Genomic DNA, 19,833 nt, shown 5'->3' on the forward strand with positions numbered 1-19,833 from the left:
GTGAGTCCGGGTGTGATTTCATTCCATAAAAGACAAAAGTTCACCTCGGTCCAAATGGATGAAAGGGGATAAGTGTGTTTATGAAAAAGGTGCACTAATGAGCCAATGTGTCTCTAGCAGTGATGCAGAATGTGTAGTTCACCTCTTGAACTCTCCCAACACACACACACACACACACACACACACACACACACACACACACACACACACACACACACACACACACACACACACGCACGCAGACAAACACGTGCACACGCATACACAGGAGCTGAACTACCCACCTCATGTCACCCGTCACCAATCTACTGTAACCTGATAGTGGGACTTTAGAGACTCACACACACACACACACACACACACACACACACACACACACACAGTCTCTCTCTTTCGTCGCTTTTTTCAGCTACACACACACGCACACACACACGGAGGTCAAGTTGAGGCTGTGCTTCCATGACATCACTGTTGCCATGAGTCATAAGTGTACCCCCAGGCACAGTAAGGCCCTCTCCTCCACAGAATATGTCAAAGGGACTTAGCTACAGACACATACAAAAACACACACAGACACAGACACACACGCACACACACACACACACACACACACACACACACACACACACACACACACGCACAGACTCATTCAACACCTTCTCTAAACATACAGTGACATTTAAAACACAAACTGTTTTGGACACAAATATGCATTGTGGTTTATGTGTGCGTGTGTGTTTTGTTTTTTTGTTTCCATGTATGTGCAGTTTGTCCTCGTTGGTCATGTATGACATTACCACACACGATTTGTGTTGCCGACGCACACACACACAAACACACACAGTATCCAGTGTGATTTACCGCGGTCAGACGCAGATGGAGAAAGCAGATCTCCTCCGGTTGGAAAGATCTCATCTGCGAGGATCACACAGCCGGGAAACACGAAATACCCAATGGCATTAGGTGGTGAGAGATTATCAACAATGATAATCAAAATCATTAATAGAAATAAAAAGTTATATCACTGCTCAGTTCAGTGAACAACCTTGTGTTTTCCTGCCGCACGGAGCCTCACACATGTTTATTATCTGGTGTCGTACAGCATATTATTCTATATTTAATATTGTAATGCAGTTTTTCTGTAAATGTCCGGCTTTATAATGAGCTGTCATTACACAGATGATAGCTTTATACTCAGTGTCATGTCAGGCATAACAAGTCGTGCTGCAGAGCTACAACAGCACAGCTGACGTCACGTGGATAATTACTCTCATGTGTAGGGACGGTGGTTTGAAAATGATCCATAATAATGATTGGGATAATGATGTCTATGAACTAATGACTCCAGAGAACAGAATAATCACCGGGGGCTACAAGTCATTTTCTTACAGTGTATATGTTTTTTTTGAATGGGTGATCCCCCTTTTGTTTGCTCCAGGTCAGGAATCTGTGGCCAATGCCTGCGTCTCTATATGAGCTCTGGATAATTCAGTGATTTTCCAGGCCGGGGCTTTGTGCTTCATGACTGGATGAGAGGGAATAGGTGGAAGAAAACAAGTGTTGCGTCACACTGCATTAGACAACACAAGAGCCTAGGTCTGTTTTGAGCTATTTCTGGGGTGTTTTTTTGTTATTATCCATCTTATCCAACAACGAGTTGGATAAGATCTTTTCACAGGCAGATATTAGAGGCGATTAGGGGGTCAAAGTGCGTTTAATCAGGCTTTTTTTTTTGTCCCTCTAATCTACATGCCAACCTTGGCTGAACCTGGACAACAATTAAACACAGATTAGATTAAGAAAAAAACATTAAAAACACAAAAAACCTCTCTGTAACAATCAACAGATGTTTTCTTGTGTGTGTTTTCTGCCAAAATTGTTGACGTGCATCTTTCTCAAACTGTGGATTGTGGAAATGCGCAGACAGATTGAAAGTTTTGACTCCACCTGCGGCTGTGTCTGCCCTCATGAGTCACTCTCTCTTATTTTGCTGAATGTAGCATTATTCAAACCACATATAGTTGACTTTTAGTAATCAATGTATTTCCCCTGGTCTCTGTCTCCTCAGATCATGATTCAGAGGGGAAGCGTGTTCAAGACATGCTGTCTACAATCGACAAACCACAGGTTGGTACACATCCTCCCACAGCTGCTGCTACACACACACACACACACACAAACACACACACAGACACACACACACACACACAACCCATTAATAACCACTTTCAGAAATCACCCCCGTGTCTGGTGTAGTCATAGCTGGCACCAGTTTTGATATCTTTCCCATATTTCCACTCTGTCTGTGTGATTAACACAAAAATCAAACAATCACACACACACACAGATCTGTTGTGACAGCCTTTGTGCAGTGTTGTCTTTTTTCTGAGCACGGCTCGTCCAAGCTCTTGCCCACCCTGGCCACATGAGGGCAGCATCTGCTCATCCATCTGCTTCTTGCGCTCTTACGGCTGGAAATCACTTTAAACACTGTAACAGCCCTTTTCCTCCCCCCCACCCAGGGGGATGTGGATGTGTATGAATGATCTGCAGACATGCTTTGCAAAGGGAGGAATCACTGCTCACTGCTGCTGTTAAAGCGGTGTGGTCAGCAGGCTGTGCAATTGGACCATTTGATATCTGTGTGTTTATAGCAGTGGTTGTAATAGATTGTGAGGATGCAGCCGTGAGAGAAGGAGAAAATGGAGAATGGAAAAGATGAGGAGATATTATTCAATACACAAAATAGACCAGAAGTTAATGTAGGATGCTAGTGTACCGACTCTAATTTCCTCAGATGGCCGTTCCACTGATGGAGCAGCATTATTATAGTTGATTGTCAGAGGGGGAAAAAAGAGAAAAACAGCAATTTTAAGATTTTGTTCAATCCCTGATCGTTTATCTTTGTGTGTCATAAACTTCAATGACTCTGATGCGTTTATAAAGGAGGCAGCCGTCTGTAATGGGTCATGTTCCCCCTCAATGGAATCAACCGGCTCTTGTGGTCGCAGGTGGTGCAGAGACAGAGCTTATGTGACAAAGTACTTGATTTAAAAATCGACACGATATTATGTTGCTCCTCTGGTTGTATTGTGTGGTTTTATATTAAAAAAACAAGTTTCTCATGGGATCTGAGCTGTAGCATTTTCACTGTTGAAGCATTAGTGGCGATATTAGCATGCAGATAGCAGCCTGATCATTGCGGACAGTCACCGTAAGGTATCATGTTGCATTAATATTTCTATTCCCATGCTGGCGTCCAAACGTAGACTGATTGATGGGTGAAGAAACCTCCTCCAAATCTGATTAAGTCAAAGGCTATTTCTCAAACTGACCTCAACCCACCAGCTCCTCAATACAGAGGCTTTTTTTATGTATTTTTCTCAACTGAAAGCTGTGGTGGGCGGGCAACTTCACTGTCAGACAAAATGAAAAGCAATATGCACTTTTCTTTAATAAATTCATGATTTTGTTAAAAAGCTAGACGGGTGCACAGAGAGCGCAAACCTCCACAAAGGCTCTGTCGCCATGCTAAAGGGAGAGAATCAAATAATGGATTCAGCCAGTTTATCTGGATCCACTTCAAAAGTTGAGTGTTTTCCTCCTTGGCCACACTTCTACCAAGTTTCAATAAATCTGCTGAGTAGTTTTTGCAAAATCATACAAACAGGAATGGAAATGTAAAAAATCCTTCGCGCAGAGAAAAATGCAACCAAGGTGAGAGTTTTTCCCTTTTTTGCTCAATAAAAAGTTATGTTAGAAAAGTGTCTCAATGGATTAATGCGTATGACCAAACTAATGTAATGTAATAACTAAAGAACACTTAAATTGATATGGTGATCCATCACCAAAGGACCACTACTGGTTGATTGATTGATTTTTTTATTTCTGTGTCATGCACATTATATGTCCAGGACAAAAAAAGACCCTTAAGAAAATCATTATTCAGCAAAGAAAACTGAACAAGAGAAAGCAGAGCAGCAGCACCAGTAACAAAAACGTGTTTTTTAAGATTTAGAAGCAAAGGGAGCTGAATTATAATAATTAAACATCCACAATCATTCCATTCTGTCATCATCAGTGGGAACAGATATTTAATTTAATGTAGTTAATCCTTACTAGGGTTGCAAAAATCCTTACTAGGGTTGCAAAATTCCCGTTAATTAACGTTAATTCCCGTTAATTAACGGGAATTAACGGGAATATACGGGAATTAACGGGACTAAAGGCGAATATACGGGAATAAACTGGAAATGTTGTGGGTAATTTATACCAACTGTAGTTACCTGGTCATATACAAACATAATTATAAACATTTTGTTTTGTCATAGGCTGATTTGAGCCCTGAGGAAACTTTGGGCACTTGACTATATGCTTCTGCATCATTGTGTCATTCTTAACATAGGTCTTTGCACAGTATTTGCAAATGTACACAGCCTTTCCTTCTACATTGGATGGGGTGAAATGTCTCCACACATTAGATAGTGCACGTGGCATTGTTCTGTAGAATAAGATGAGAAAAAAGTTTGTAAAAAAACACTAATGCAATGCCAGAGATATAAATAGTTAGCCAAACAATTGGAGTCGTCTGTAAACATATTTTACAATTGATGGATAAATAAATGGAAATAGGCAAGATGAACAGATGAACTTCCCATGGAAAGTTTCCGGAAATTTACCGGAAAGTTTCCGCCCCTTTGCGACCCTAATCCTTACTGGTCAAATTAAGAACAATAACGATTTAGTCATATAAAACTGAACATTACATTTATTTAAGTGTTTTGTTAAAACCTCATAGTGAGCGGAACAATATTGTGCATGTACCTAAAAGCAGCTGCTACGTGAGCGAGAATGAGACAGAAATTAATTTACAAACGATGATGAGAGGATGAAGGATTGTGATGAGGATCCACAGAATTCTGACCCTCGACTTTCACTGGTCTTTGCTCAACCGCCTGTCACACGCAGATAATGAACAGGCTTCTCTCAGGGTCAAAGGGTAACATGAAAAACTTCCAAAATGGTGTCCCCTCATCCTTCACTTCCTTCTGCTTTCTGCCATTTTCTTCCTCTGTCTTTGCACGTCAGGTCGTTGCGTTTTAAACTATGACTTCACTCACATTCCATCAGATTCTCAGTAAAATTATCTTGTGAAAACTAAACATCACGATCAAGAAATTCTCAACGAATACAATGGGTGTCTCATTGAGCGTTGCAGCTGAATCCCCCTCAAACGTGCACACACTTGCAGGCGGGGGTGCACAGACAAGCTGTTAAACACACAAACAAGGAGGCCTCTTTGTGTGTGTGTGTGTGTCTGTGTGTGTTCGTTCATGTTAATTCTCGTGTATGTTCCTGGCCTGGAAAGAAGAGACAAATCTGGACTGATGGTTTCAAATACACACTGGTTCACTGTGACACACACACACGCACATGCACGATACAGACACACACAGACACACTAGAACAGTAAGATATACATGTACAGTAAAAACACCCAGATTTTATCCCTCCGTGCGTTAACAAAACAAAAGTTACAGCTAATACAAGGTACAAACGTTGTATAACATTTAGTGTGTATGTTTTGTGTGTCTTGCAGGTTTCCAATGTGCAGGCGCGGGCCGCACGGCTGTCCTGGGCCCCCCCGGTAGGGCTGGTGAACAGGCATAGCAACGGGATGCCTGTGTCCTGCTCCTACGAGGTCTCTCTCTCGGATAAGGGACGAGATGGAAAGTATCGCCTCATATACAGGTAGGACGCACAAAGCCAGAGGAACACGCCACACAGACAGGTTCACATCAGGTCGACTGAAGTTCACGCTTTTCTGTGTGTGTGTGTGTGTGTGTGTGTTTTAGTGGCGAGGAATTGGAGTACCACCTGAAAGACCTAAGGCCAGCGACAGACTACCACCTACGGTAAGGAGGTTTCTGACCTGACTTACCCTGTCTGTCTTTATTGAAGTTTTTCCACTCTTCTTGTCTTAGACTTTTTTTAAATGAATTTTGTTTTACCTAACTGTCTCGCATGCTCCTGATCGAATAAGACCCCAAATGAATAGAGTGTCACTCTGCAGCTACCAGGTCTATAGGAATATTCGTGATTTCTGTAAAAAGGTAACACTTGTTACCGTTAAAAGATTTCATGTCCACGAGTGAATATTTGCTGTGTACTAAAAATGCAGTTGGTCCTAAAACCTTTTGGCTTCCTGCAGCACAACATCTCAACATCCCCTGTGCCAAGTTTCACGTCAATAAAGTGAAGCAGAGCAAAGTTAGAGGTTTTTAGTTCAGATGAGGTTTTTGCAGAATCTCCAAATCGGCACAATTTGGCTCCACCTGTGCCGTTTGGTATTCCTTAGGTTTTAACAGAGGTGTAAAAAGTACTCAAATATTGTACTCAAGTAAAGGTACCTTTACTTTGATGAAATTTTACTTAAGTACAAGTAAAAGTACCCATCTACAAATCTACTTAAGTAAAAGTAAAAAGTAGTTCATTTAAAATGTACTTTAAGTAAAAGTTACTTTCAACAACTTGATGCGGGCCGCTCCTATACAGTGCAAAAAAAGACAAGGGGTCATAAATCCAATCCAAAAACAGTTATTTTTAATTAAAGGAGTATCTTTACAAATATAAGTGCAATGACATTAAACATGTCAAACATTAAACATTTAACATGTCAACACAACATTTAAGAACTTTTGGGAGGACATGTCAAGACATGAACCACATGACCTTGCCTTTAACTATGGTTTTTTTTTACTCAGTAACGGATGTAATTTCCAATGTAGCGAAGTACAATACTTCAGTCTAAATCTACTTAAGTAAAAGTAAAATTACCCATTTCGAAAACTACTCAAAAAATTACAAAGTACCCAAAAAGACTACTCAATTACAGTAACGTGAGTAAATGTAATTCGTTACTTTACACCTCTGGGTTTTAATGCTGTTGTCTGTGTCTTGCTCCACTCCCTATCCTCAATTATAATATTAAACTCCAGCTCCCATTTGTTTTTAATATAAAAAGTGTTGTCTGATGTATCCAGTAACAGATTTCTGTATATATGGGAAACTTGCTTTTTACTGGGTAATTGATGTTTAGTTATATAAATAAAGTAAATTTCCATGTTCGTTGGAGCATTTTTGATTATATTCCAATCTGTATGGTTTGTATTGTAATTTCTTATCTGAAAATACCGGAACATATCACTTTGGGGTAAAAGGAATTTTTCTTGTAGATAGGAGAATGGCTGTATACCGGTGTATTCCTTAGGTTTAACGCTGTTTCCTGTGTCCTGCTCCAGGGTCTCTGCGATGTACAACTCGGTCCGAGGCTCGTGTTCAGAGGCCGGCTCGTTCACCACGCACTGCAGCGTCGCCGACGTCCCGCTCCCCCCGAAGTTCTCCCACCGCACCAAGAGCACCCTCACCCTCCAGTGGAAGGTAGACATCTTTTATGCCGAGCCGCCCTCGCTTTAATCTTCAGGACAGCTGATTAAGCACTTTTTCTCTCTCTCAAATAAACATTAGAGTCACTTCAATTTATGGTTTGAATTAGTTTTTGATGGCACCCGGGTTATTATACCATAAATCGAATGCCTCCTGAACTTTGTTGACTTTATCTTGAGCTACAACGTAATGCTCTGGACAAAGTGTGTTTTCTGTCACCGGGTTTATCAGCTGGAGACACATTCTTGCATCGGTGGACAGGCTCCGCCCCCGCCTGTCCTCTCCGACCTTTTCTCCACACGAGCAATTTCTCTTTATCCACTCACACAGTGACTGATAAAGAGTGGCATCAGTCGCCCAGACAGGATATGAGGCCAATCAGAAAAACACGGCAGGTATTTTGTCTGCCTCCGTGTCAGAGTCTTTTATCCTCAGCTAATCTCTCCATCTCTCTCTCTCTCGTCTCTCTCTCGGCCCATTTCCGCCCCGACCCACAGCCCCCAGGCGACAACGGATCCAAAATCACAAACTACCTGCTCGAGTGGGATGAGGTGAGTCCTGCTCTCGATGTCCATCGTCCATCAGGTTACTGGCAGACGTCTCTAAAAAGACATTAACGTTCAGCTCCTGTGATAAGATGGAATAATAAGTCTGTGAATTATGAGTTTCCAAACATTGTCGCCTCATCTTCTCTCATTTGTCTTTTTTACTTGGAAAAAAATATCTTATTGCAATTAATCACAAACCTCTCATTGTCTCCTTCCTCATTTCCTCTCCTCTCACTTGTTTTCATCTCCTCTTGTTTCCTCTCCTCTTCTCTTCTCCTCTCACTTGTTTTGATCTCCTCTTATTTCCTCTCCTCTTCCTTTCCTCTTCCTCTCATTTTTCCTTCTCCATCTCCTCCTCGCCTCTCTTGTTTCCTCTACTCTACTCTTACTTTCCTCTAACTTTCCTCTTCCTCCCCTCTTCTTTTCTTATCCTCCCCCTCTCTTCTTGTTTCCTCCTCCCCTCCTCTTGTTTTCTCTCCTCCTCCAACCCCTCTCCTCCTTCAACCCCTCTCCTCCACCTCCTCCTCCTCTCCTCTTGTTTCCTCTCCTCATCCAACCCCTCTCCTCTACCTCCTCTCTACCTCCTCTCCTCCCCCTCTCCTCTCTCCTGCAGGGAAAGAAGAACAGTGTTTTCAGAGAATGTTACTTTGGGAGCCAGAGACACTGTAAGCTGACACGACTGTTTCCCGCCTGCGGCTACACGTTCAGAGTGGCTGCGCACAACGACATCGGCACAAGGTACAGTTCCCTGTAAACACAAAAACACACACAATGCACTCTGTACAAATCATCATCAGAAATAACCCAGACAGACGCCATAACTCCCTCTTGTTCCTGGTTGTAGGAGCACGTGTTTAATAAAATACATGACAGCTTTTCTACCCGACATTCAGCACCTGTGAGATCTCACCCGTGTTTTAAGTAACCATGGATACTGACACCCATGGCCCGGTGTCAGACACATCGTGTACTGAACGCCACCAAGAGATCAGCTAATCTATATCTATTACTCTGCATGTCAGACTGGTTCTCTCTCTCTCTCTCTCCCATCCCATTTCCCCGCGTTCTCTCCTCCCTGTCATTACGGCGTGGAGCATCTCGTCTGCAGGTGTTAAGGGGGGGGGGGGGGGGGGGGGGGGTGAGCTCAACTCGGAGCGGCCTTAATGCATCCTTCATCCCGATTCCCCTTTGAAGCCGCCGACCCACAAACTCGTACAGACAGCCGCCCCCGGCGCGCACACGATTTCAGTTACTCGCTATATTTCTTACTCGAAAAAGAAAGTTTTACAACTCCTTGTTCACATTTTGTTTTTCTCCTGAAACTCACAAATAAGTGAGTTTTCTTCCTCTGTCTTTTCGGTTTGGTTTCAGACAGGTCTACAAAATGTTCTGTCTTCTTCCCGTCACACGTCTCATATACTTTTCTTTTTGCTGTCGCCCCTGGGAGCACCCCCAAAGCCTCATCCTCACCTGCAATCACACATGCACCCCCCTAGGCCGAGCACTCTTGTCAGTGTTATTTTCTTATTTCATTCCTCACTCAAGCACCTCTCTCCATCTCTGACGTGTTTGTAATTCATGTTGCACAAGCCTACTGTCCTCTTACCCTGCTGTCTCCTTTCTCCTCAAACTCCAGCATTTTAAATAAAAGCAAAATTGGGAATAAATCTGGATGTGTGCTTGTGTTTTTTCTCCTGCAGTGGCTTCAGCACGGAGGTGGTGTTTTACACCATGGGCACCCTGCCCTCTCTGCCTCTGGCGCCGCGGCTGGTCAGGGCCGGCGTGTCCTGGGTGACCCTGGAGTGGGGCCGTCCCGAGGGCGGTCCCAGCGAGGAGCAGCTCGAATACACACTTGAGATGCAGGAGGACAACAGCGTGAGTACCACACACACAATGTTATGCCACTGGTTATTTTTCCATCACATTAAAACAGCCCTTATTGATTTGAAAGTGGCAGCAGCAACATAATCCATCATAGTAAACATGAAACCTACATTTGGTTTTGTGAAACTCTGTCGTCAGTTAAATCGAATCGGAGGCGAAAGAAAATATGCACTGTTATGATTTCCTGTAAAAAAAAAATTAAAAAAAAGAAAGATTTTGACAAAATATTCAAAATTACAGACATAGAGGGATGAACAAACTATCTGGGATTGTTTGGAGGCGTCATACTGAAGCACACATCCCCCCAACACACACACACACCAAAAAGCACACCTCATGCATATGACTGCACAAGTGCTGGACACACTCACCTCACAAATATCTACAGCATATAATGCAAACATGGACGTTTCAAATGCATGTGATCCCAATGCACACAGACGACTGACCGTTTCTCTCCTACAGGGAACAGACTTTCAAACAAAGTACACTGGAGAAAACTTGACTTTTACTGTACAAGGCCTGAAGAGGAGTACGCAGTATAAATTCAGGGTAAGTGACGACTGTGTGTGTTTTTGTTTTGGAAGGATCTTTGCATAGAAAATGCCAATATTAGGAGTTAGAGGAGAAGATTGACGTGTGTGTCCAGACGCTGTGAAGCAAGAACCCGTCCTTACCTGTCGGGTCCCACCTGGCTTGGGGCTGGAATCCACTACATTAAAATATTCTGCCCATTTCCACTCATCTTTTCCAATCACAACCCCACTTTCATGGATCGGCTTATTGCATTTTCAGTATAACTTCATATGAAGAACGCTGTTGTGGTTCATCCGCTCAATAAGGAGGGTTGCATTAGTAGTGAATGTAAAACGAATTCTTCGTCTCAAGAAGAGCGATGATCTGCAGGAGGAACGAGCTTCTGTCCTCATGACAACCGCCCGGGTACATGACTGCACACTCGTGCTCCTATAATGAAATGACAATGTTGTATTATGATGGGAACACAGAAGTAATCTTCAGAGAAATTCCTGCTGCGACCCTGCAGTGCCTCTGTAGATAAGGACCAGCTGTGTATATAGTGTAGGTGTTATTTGATTTCAGGTGCATTCTTTCATGGAATCATCGCGGCTGCCTCTATTCGCTCCAGGCTCTCTTGGTTGATCAGTTTCCTCCCGTCAGTAATGTGTTTCCAAGGATACCAGCATGTCCAGGTGGCTTCCAGTGGCAATATAGCATCCATCAATCATGGAAGTAATACAGTATTTTACCAGCGGAGGATTGGCTACAATTTCAAGAGTAGTGAAACAAGGCAACTCAGCAGCCATTTAGTGGGCGGAGACCACAGTGCAGCTCCACTGAAAGCTGTGATAGCCGCTCGTAATGTTAGGACATTGTGAAACAAAATGTTCCCACTGGAGGTCTCGGCCACTGTCTGCATGTGTTGGACTCCTTCAGGTCAAACATCACCTCACATGTTCGTCCATACACGTGTTCACCCTCTTCATCTCCCTCTCCCCTGCTTCTCACCGGCCTTCCTCTGTCCTCCTCTTCCTCAGCTCATAGCATCGAACATGGAGGGAAAGAGCAGTCCCAGTGAGGTGTTGGTGTGCACCACCAATCCCGACAAACCAGGCCCTCCATCCACACCCTGTGTCACCGCGGCGACGCCCTTCGGGTTCAGCGTCACATGGGGTAACACCAGACACACGTTTACTAGCAGATGGACGAGAATATTCATAACGCACACATACACAATCAAAAGATGCAACTAGAAATATACACACGCATAATTTCCACCATCTAACACACTATTACAACCAAAAGAATATAATCCAGTTAATGGAAAATTCTCCAAATGATCATGAAATTGAGGTTTTAGAGATAGTTTCACACACTTGTTATTTCTTATAACTTCAAAAGCAAGAAAATCAAGGCTTCACTTTTTTTTTTTATTTGGTGGCGAAATTATTGAAAAAAAACTAAATTAGAAAAACACTCAGCAGAGCGTCTACCTCAGCCAAAGTCCAAAAGTCCCCTTGAATATAAATTAATATCAGTCTTCAGAATGTGCTTGATGTTTTTCTTTATTCAACATCCATTCACTATTCTCTGGAAAGTCTGAAAATGTCAGAATATGCCCTTAAAACATCACAAATTTAAGGAAATTGATAAAAAGAACTCCTGCATCCCGATTAAAAATGTAATAAGTTCTTCGCTGACCCACATCACATCCTTTCATTAAGGCTCCATGGAAACTGTCCAGTAGTTTTTTGTTTGATCTTTCTTACCACACCAACAAACAAATGGACAGGGGCTGAAATATCTCCTCCTTGATGCAGGCAAATGAAAATGTTCTATTTTATATTCCAGGACAATGAGTCTTGTTCTTAAAAACAGTAGAAATATTGAAAACACCTGTTTACAAAGTCTAAAAAGTCTCTGTGAGGCTCATTGGGCTCTGACCTTTATTCTCCCCAAATCCAACAACATTTTACTTATATGTTTATTCTTTACCTGAAGCCATTTATGTGGGAAATTGTTATATATTCTATCTAGTCTGTTGCTCCTGATGTTTATTTGTGACTAAAATGAATCCCTCCACAGATCCTCCGCAGGACAACGGCGGCTCAGAGGCTCTGACGTACCTGCTGGAGATCTCCGAGGGCTGCTCCGAAGGTACGATGTCCACCCGTCCCTCCGTTTGTCCCCTCCTCCTTCCACTCCATACATTCAGCTCATTTAGATGCTTGTCCTCAGTCCGAGCTCTTATTACAAAAAAAAAGCACAAGATGTACCATGTGTCCCCTCTCCACTGTACCTGTTCTCTCCATGTGTCCATTTCCCTCACTTACTCCCCCTAAGAGCAGTAGCATCCATAATTCACTGTTTGTTAGCATCAATTTAACACACAGCAGCGCCTGGTTTGCCTCGGATCTGCTCTCCAGGAAAACTAAGTGTTCTCTCGTGTCTTTGAGTTCAAGCGACAGCGACGGGGAACGGGACATGATTTAGTTTAATTTGTTCTCAGTCACATGAAAGACAGAATGAACAGGAGAACATTGTTGGACTTAACTGGTTAATTAGTCTGGATTAAAGTACTCTGTTAATTCAGTTTCTCACCTATATTGTCAGAGCTAGTTTGCACAGCCAAACATTTCTCGTGCCTCTGCATTGGCAACATCTGAGGGCTGAGGCATTTTGTATTCTTTTCTGTCCCTGTGTCCCTCTGTCCGTCCTGTTTTAGCTGAACAAAACATCTCAGGAAAACCTTGAGGGAATTTCTCGTTTCCTAGTAATTTGGAATCTGAGAACTGCTCTATAAATAAAGATTATTATTATTACAATTATTACTTGTCCTCGGATGATTGAGATGTTGGTGCTCAAAGATCCCTCTGATGTCACAAAACACATTTTGGGCCGTAATTTGAGAATAAAAAACACCAGCTGTGGAAATATTCACAGATTTCTAATAGGATGAAGTAATGAAGTGATAACATTCATCTCATTAAGGTCAAAGGTCAGGGCGACATCATAATGTTCTTTATAATCACTTTATTGGTCTTTGTATTTAACACCATCATTCAGGGACCGAATCTGTCTTCATCTGTCTATTGTCTCCTCTTTGTTTCTTTGTCCTTTCTCATCTTTCACCATCACTGTGACAACCAGTGGCTCAGGACGTCTCTGAATCATCCCTTTGTGTTTTTTGTGATTAATTAAATGTGTGTGTGTGTGTGTGGGGGGGTTGGGTTACTGCTCTGTAACAGATGTTTAAGTAAACTAAGAAAGTCCGTTCCATACAACAGTCACTGTTTCCTCCACGTTGTTGGAAGTTCACTTGAATCCACTTTATAATGTTTTTGGAGTATTACAAAAAATCCAAAGCGTATGTTACATAAACACAACGCATTAGCTTTAAGTGCTGCGGTGTAAACAGAAGCTGCTGTCAATTCAGGAGCCCACACAATCTGTTAATGTGTCACAAACAGCAACACGATGTTGTGCAGGTGTTAAATACAATCAGAATCTATTTCTGGGAAAAAATAATTAGGTCGGCTGCAGAAATACATACGTGACGGCAGGAGATGTATAGGCCTCATGTTTGTTTAACCTCCGTATGCGATCGGTTATGTAATCGTGTGTTATCTCTTCTGTTGTGCGACTTGCTGGCGTGCGTGCAGCCGGCCAGTGGGAGGTGGCGTACAGCGGCCCAGCAACAGAATGCATGTGTGAGCGCCTGACACCCGCGACCTTGTACCGCCTACGTGTGTGTAGCATCACCACCGGGGGACACAGCCAGGTAAGACACACACACACACACACACGAACACATGCAAATACACAAGTTTAAAGTGGTTATCTTAATTGAACTTTGAATTTTCACCGTGACTCATCAGCATTGCGAGAAAATCGAAACTACGCAAACACTTATTGAACAAAGGGACCGTAACTCTTATTAATCAAATGGTGTCTAATTATTGTTCCTCCTCCTCTTCTCTTCTCTTTTGTTCCCCCGCGTTTGTCTCTGCTCCTGAAGTGCACCGTCGGTGTTCCGGTCCGTACGTCAAACGTGCCGCCAGGCCCCTGCCAGCCGCCAAGGATTGTGGGTAAAGCCAAACACAAGGAGGTGCAGCTAGAATGGGGTGAGTGCAGACACACACGTACACCGTGTTTAGCTTTATTCTCCAGAATGTTTTTACGTAAGGTCGGCCAAATCGCCCTCTGGCAGTTGAATATGTTTCCTGGCCAGCTCTAATGGAACCTTAGTCGGCCATGTTTCGACCTAATTGAGCCTTAATTTAGCTCATTAACCGCCTTTCCCTCGCCTCATATCAGACTTCACTCCCCGAACGTCGGCCCATTATTGCAGATTAGTGCTGTTATTTGTTGGCAGGCGAACTCTCCCGGCCCGGACCGAGGAGGAAGCTCATGGTTGAGCCAGTCTAATACAGCTGGCCACGGCCCTAATCAGCTCACATTCAGGCAGCGCCGGCCATATTTTACGATTGGCTGGAGCTGAAGGTCAGAGAGAACGTGTTGGAGGGACTTCCCTCACTTTAAATCTACCTGAAGAACTGATCCGTAAACACGTGTCCCTGAAAGTGAAACGCTATCTTAAATGAATCTTGAAATTGTTTCTATAGAAGACTTTAAGACTCTACTAAAGTTTATATAAATACTTTAAACATTGATACACAAGATCGTTTGCACTTCTGTCCATCCCTAGTCATTCGTTAAAGGCCGAGGATGTCTCACCTAAATGTGATTTGTGAATTTGGGCTCTTCTAATAGAATCTGAGTGACTGACTGATTTCCATCCTTCCTTCCTATTCTTGTGAATGCCACATTTCAAGAAAACCTGGACGCATTTTCTTCAAATTTGTCGCACAATGGTGCAGTGATGACATTTTTATATCCAAGACGTCAAGGGAGCAGAAAGGGAGATAGTGTCAAACTGTAATAATTGTCAGTATAATTGTTACTTCTATTTTTCCAGGAAATACACTTAGTACCTTTCATTCAATTCCTTCAAAGTCTTCACTCTTGAGTGACTAATGAGTCTTGGCTGTCACGGATGTAATTTGTACCTTTTGGTACTTGGCTGCCTTTCGAATACGTGTCCTCAGACTGAGATCTGATTCTTTGTCTCTGTGCTCAGACTCCCCCGCCTGTGATGTGGCGTGTGAGGAGTGTGTGTTCAGCCTGGAGATGAGCGAGGGCGACGCCACGCCGGCGGAGGTGTACCACGGGGCGGAGCTGACATGCACGGTCGGCAGTCTGCTACCTGGAGCCACGTACAGCTTCCGACTGCGGGCTGCCAACGAGGCGGGGGTGAGGAAATGTCTTCAGGAATTATCACCAAAAAAAAAAGAAATGGAAAAGCCTTCAGCAAGAGCAAGACCATAAAATCCACAAAGTCATTATTTTCAGTTTAGAAACATTAAATACACTGTTTAACGACCGTTTGGAACACAAAAATGTACATGAACACACAAACAGGGGCCAGCAGGTATTAAGTGTCCCAGACAGTCTGAGCAGTGCTGGTGTTTGGATTGGAGTGAATCACAGACTGGAGCTAACACTCGATTGATTATTCTCACAGACAAGAGTCAACTTGAGCTCAGACCGACTGATTGGCACAAACACAGACAGACACACACACACACACACACACACACACACACACACACACACACACACACACACACACACACACACACACACACAGACACACACCAACTTTAAAATAGGAAGCAGGGAACACCGAACAAACAGCTCACGTAATCGTACAAAAACACACAACTCACGTGTCCACACACACACACACAGACAGGCAGGTAACACACACACGCCTCTAATTGTTGATGTGTGTCTCTCTTGCAGTTGGGCGCACACTCTGACCCCACAGAGGTGACGACAGCAGCGGGTCCTCCTGGCCAGTGCGGGGCGCCACTCATCACTCTCACTAACAACACTTGTGTAACGCTTAACTGGGAGGTGAGTACCCACCCCCCCTACACACACACACAGAGAAATCATACCCATATTAGTCAAAGGAAAGAAACATCTTGTATGGGCTTAGAAAACCAAGACTAGACGGAAAGAGAGGGAGCGGCCACATTTTTACAATCTGTCTAAAAAATGCCCAAACTCCCCTGACTTAAAAACCTGCAGCTTTGAATTTGTGTGCATGGTGTGTTGTTCACTTGTTCACTCAGCAGACCATTCATCATAGGACTCCAGCTTTCCCTGGACGATGTTTTGAAAATGAAATAAAGTCCTTGGTGTTGTATCTGAAATTAAATCAAGCCTGTCAGTTTTTCAGAATAATTTATGGCCGATTTGCTTTTTTTATTCCAAGTTCCCATTGATTTCTCTGAGCTGAGTGTGTGTGTGTGTGTGTCTGTGTGTGTCGCAGAGTCCCGAGGGTTCGGGCACCGACATCTCCGAATACCGTTTGGAGTGGGCGAGGGAGGAGGAGCCTATGGAGCTGATCTACTGTGGATCGGCCACACAGTGCGAGCTGTCCGATCTGACGCCTGCCACAGACTACTGCTGCAGGCTACAGGTGACACAACCAGAAACACACACACCTCAACACAATCATGGGCGATCACTTCCGCTAACGGGCCAACCTGTATTCATGCAGAGGCACACAGGTGTTTGCATACAGGAAAGAGGGGAAGTGGCATGAATGATGCATGGACACAGATATGCAGACACACAAAACAGAGCCAAACTGTCAACAACATTCAATCAAGCATATCCAAAAAATCACACACATTCATGAGTTGTTTTCAGACATGCGTGAGTAAATGTCTAGAAAATTGGTTCCGGACATTTTCTGGAGTTTTCCTTCATGACATATGAACAACGCAGCAGTCAAACATGTTCACAACTACAGGAGAATCTCTGGAGCGGTCAGACGAGAGGGAGGGCACAGCAGGAGGCAGGACATGTTGTATTGATTCTGCTGTAGGGTTGTGTTAACAGCAAACATCGACACAGTTGGCATCTTCGCCTTTGTCTCTTTTTCATCCTGAGATATTTTGTATTCATTTCGTTTTTTCGGGTCGAGCTTTAGAAACATCGCCACGAGCCCATCCAGCCTTTTCCCTGCTGGGTTCTCACATCGGCTCATTCAGTCACAATCTGGAGTTTCAGTCCAACCCGACCATCCGCAGCCTCTGACCTGGACATTTGCTTTCGCACATACAAAAAAAACATCCTATTTCACAATGTTAACGATCCCTGGATCTGCCCCCTTTTGTCCAGATAGGTTTGTTGAATTTCGTGGAAATCAGTTGGGTGGTTTTTGCGTAATCCTGGTTGAAAATGATCAAATCAACCACTGCACAAACCGCACGGGGGTGAACACATAACAACCTTGGTGGAGGGAAAACACAACAACAATTCCATACAAATATCAGTCAAGGGAAACATCACAAGTTAGAAACACACACAGATGGACAGAGACAAGAGACTTATAATAATTGATTTTGTCCAGTGCCCTGACTCTTAAGCTCATGCACCAATATCTACACACACACACACACACACACACACACACACACACACAGACACACACACACACACACACACACACACACACACACACACACACACACGTCCAATAAATGTATGTTTTATGGCTCTTCCCCTTTATGGGTTCATTTATTTAGGTCTAAGAACAGGTCAAGGTCGTCCCACTGTCCTAATCAGTTATTTGATTTTGTGGGTATGTGAACATAATACATCTACTTGTCCTTATGTGCATTGATGCAGCAGTGTGCACGTGTGTGTGCACGTGTGTGTGCTCGTGTGTGTGTTTACATGTGTGTACGTGTGTGTAAGAATACGACAAGAATGTCCGATTTTCTCTAACAAGATGCTCTGGTTTTTGCCGAAACTGTATTTGACCTCTCGGGTTCTGTAGCTGCAGGTGATGCATCATTATTGTTCCATATGTGACAGGTCGACGGTCACACTTGAAGTAGCCGGACATCACAGCACAGTCGAGGTCAATCTGAAAGCTTTGTGTTTTTTGGCTAAAATATATATTCGACAGCTGAGGATGAATCAGAAATACTACTTGAAAATGAATGTCCTCGTCCCTGACCCTCGGGGTATGTCCACTGTTTGTTGCCAAGACAAAGAAGGAAGTCGAGACTTCTCTGTAAGTGCTCACGGTGGAATTATTCCTCGGCTCCGTGATGTGGACTCAAGTTAATATTGTTGTTGTGTCATTGGAAAGTGGCCGTGGCACATTTTTAAACTTTCAAATGCGTGCTCCCTGTGTTCTCGGAAGTGTTGCATTTATTGAGTTATTTAAATTAGAATAAATCCATCACCTTCAGGAAAGATTTCTGGTCGTGCTCGACGGCTCGTTTTGCATTCAGATTAAAATAAAACCATTTAAGTTTTCGTTTTATTTCTTTATTTGAGTTCAGGCTTTCGGAATAAAGAAAAAACAGTAGATGTATTTTGTCCTGGTTTGTGTGAGGCAATAACGAAGGATATTGCAAATCAAAAACGATTGAGGAGCATTTAAGAAAAGAGGCTTCAGGTGAATATAAATGTGTCACACAGCAAAATAAATTGACTTATGTTCATTCACAACTAATTTGAGTTAATCTCCCTCTGCGGGATTTCTTGTTTTCATCTTCTCTCCTCTTGCTCTCTGTTGAGTCTGTTTATTTACTCGTCCTCCTTTTTACATCCCTCTCTTCACCTCCTCTCTGTCCACCTGTCAATCATCCCTTCCCCTTATCTTCACCCGCCATCTCACAATCTCTGTATGTTCTGTTTTGCCCCCCCCGTTCAGGCGGTGAATCAGGCGGGCGCCGGCCTTTACAGCGAGCAGGTGAGTTTCAGGACCCCAGCGACCACCCCCGACCAGATCTCGCCCCTCATCCTCCTGGAGCTCCCCACCTCCTCTGAGTCGGGACACTCACCCTCTACCTGCCTCCTCCTGAAGTGGGAGGAGCCGAACAGTAACGGGGCGGACATCACCTCCTACGTCATCACCGTGGACGAGCAGACCGTCGCCGTGGAGACCGGGACGAGTCACATGGTCACAGGCCTGCAGCCGGACACCGAATACAGGTACGGAAAAAACTTTGATGATGGTCACTAATCCTGAGGCTGAGGGGAAATACTTGATTGGATGTCCCTTAAAATCTGATGACATAGAGCAGGGGTTTTCAACCTGGGGTCCGCGGCCCTCTGGTGGTCCGCGATGGCATTGCAGGGGGTTCGCAAAATTCGCTTTGATATTTTAACACATTTCCAGATTACTCTTGAATATCGAGAAAAATATCTAAAATAAGAAAAATATGTCTAAAATAATATGAAGGTGCTGCTGATTATGAGGTTAATCTTAAGTAGGCCTCAATTGTTTGTGTGATATTGTATGATTATCATTTGTGACATATTCTGCATTACTTTGTCATCT

At 43.5% G+C, this 19,833-nt stretch overlaps 1 protein-coding gene across 2 annotated transcripts in view; it reads left to right on the forward strand.

Moving 5' to 3' along the window:
• Positions 1–19,833, forward strand: part of fndc3ba (fibronectin type III domain containing 3Ba) — a 99,038-nt gene that overhangs the window by 62,720 nt on the left and 16,485 nt on the right. For both annotated transcript variants that reach the window (XM_061083261.1, XM_061083262.1), the window contains exons 8-23: positions 2,069–2,127; positions 5,600–5,751; positions 5,856–5,915; positions 7,302–7,440; positions 7,944–7,997; positions 8,608–8,732; positions 9,695–9,869; positions 10,344–10,430; positions 11,435–11,570; positions 12,483–12,554; positions 14,060–14,178; positions 14,416–14,521; positions 15,538–15,710; positions 16,263–16,376; positions 16,798–16,947; positions 19,204–19,484. In XM_061083261.1, the coding sequence (XP_060939244.1) occupies positions 2,069–2,127; positions 5,600–5,751; positions 5,856–5,915; positions 7,302–7,440; positions 7,944–7,997; positions 8,608–8,732; positions 9,695–9,869; positions 10,344–10,430; positions 11,435–11,570; positions 12,483–12,554; positions 14,060–14,178; positions 14,416–14,521; positions 15,538–15,710; positions 16,263–16,376; positions 16,798–16,947; positions 19,204–19,484 (2,002 nt within the window). The remainder of the gene's footprint in view (positions 1–2,068; positions 2,128–5,599; positions 5,752–5,855; positions 5,916–7,301; positions 7,441–7,943; positions 7,998–8,607; positions 8,733–9,694; positions 9,870–10,343; positions 10,431–11,434; positions 11,571–12,482; positions 12,555–14,059; positions 14,179–14,415; positions 14,522–15,537; positions 15,711–16,262; positions 16,377–16,797; positions 16,948–19,203; positions 19,485–19,833) is intronic.

The sequence above is a fragment of the Limanda limanda genome, chromosome 12 (assembly GCF_963576545.1).
Source record: "Limanda limanda chromosome 12, fLimLim1.1, whole genome shotgun sequence".
NCBI lineage: Eukaryota > Metazoa > Chordata > Actinopteri > Pleuronectiformes > Pleuronectidae > Limanda > Limanda limanda.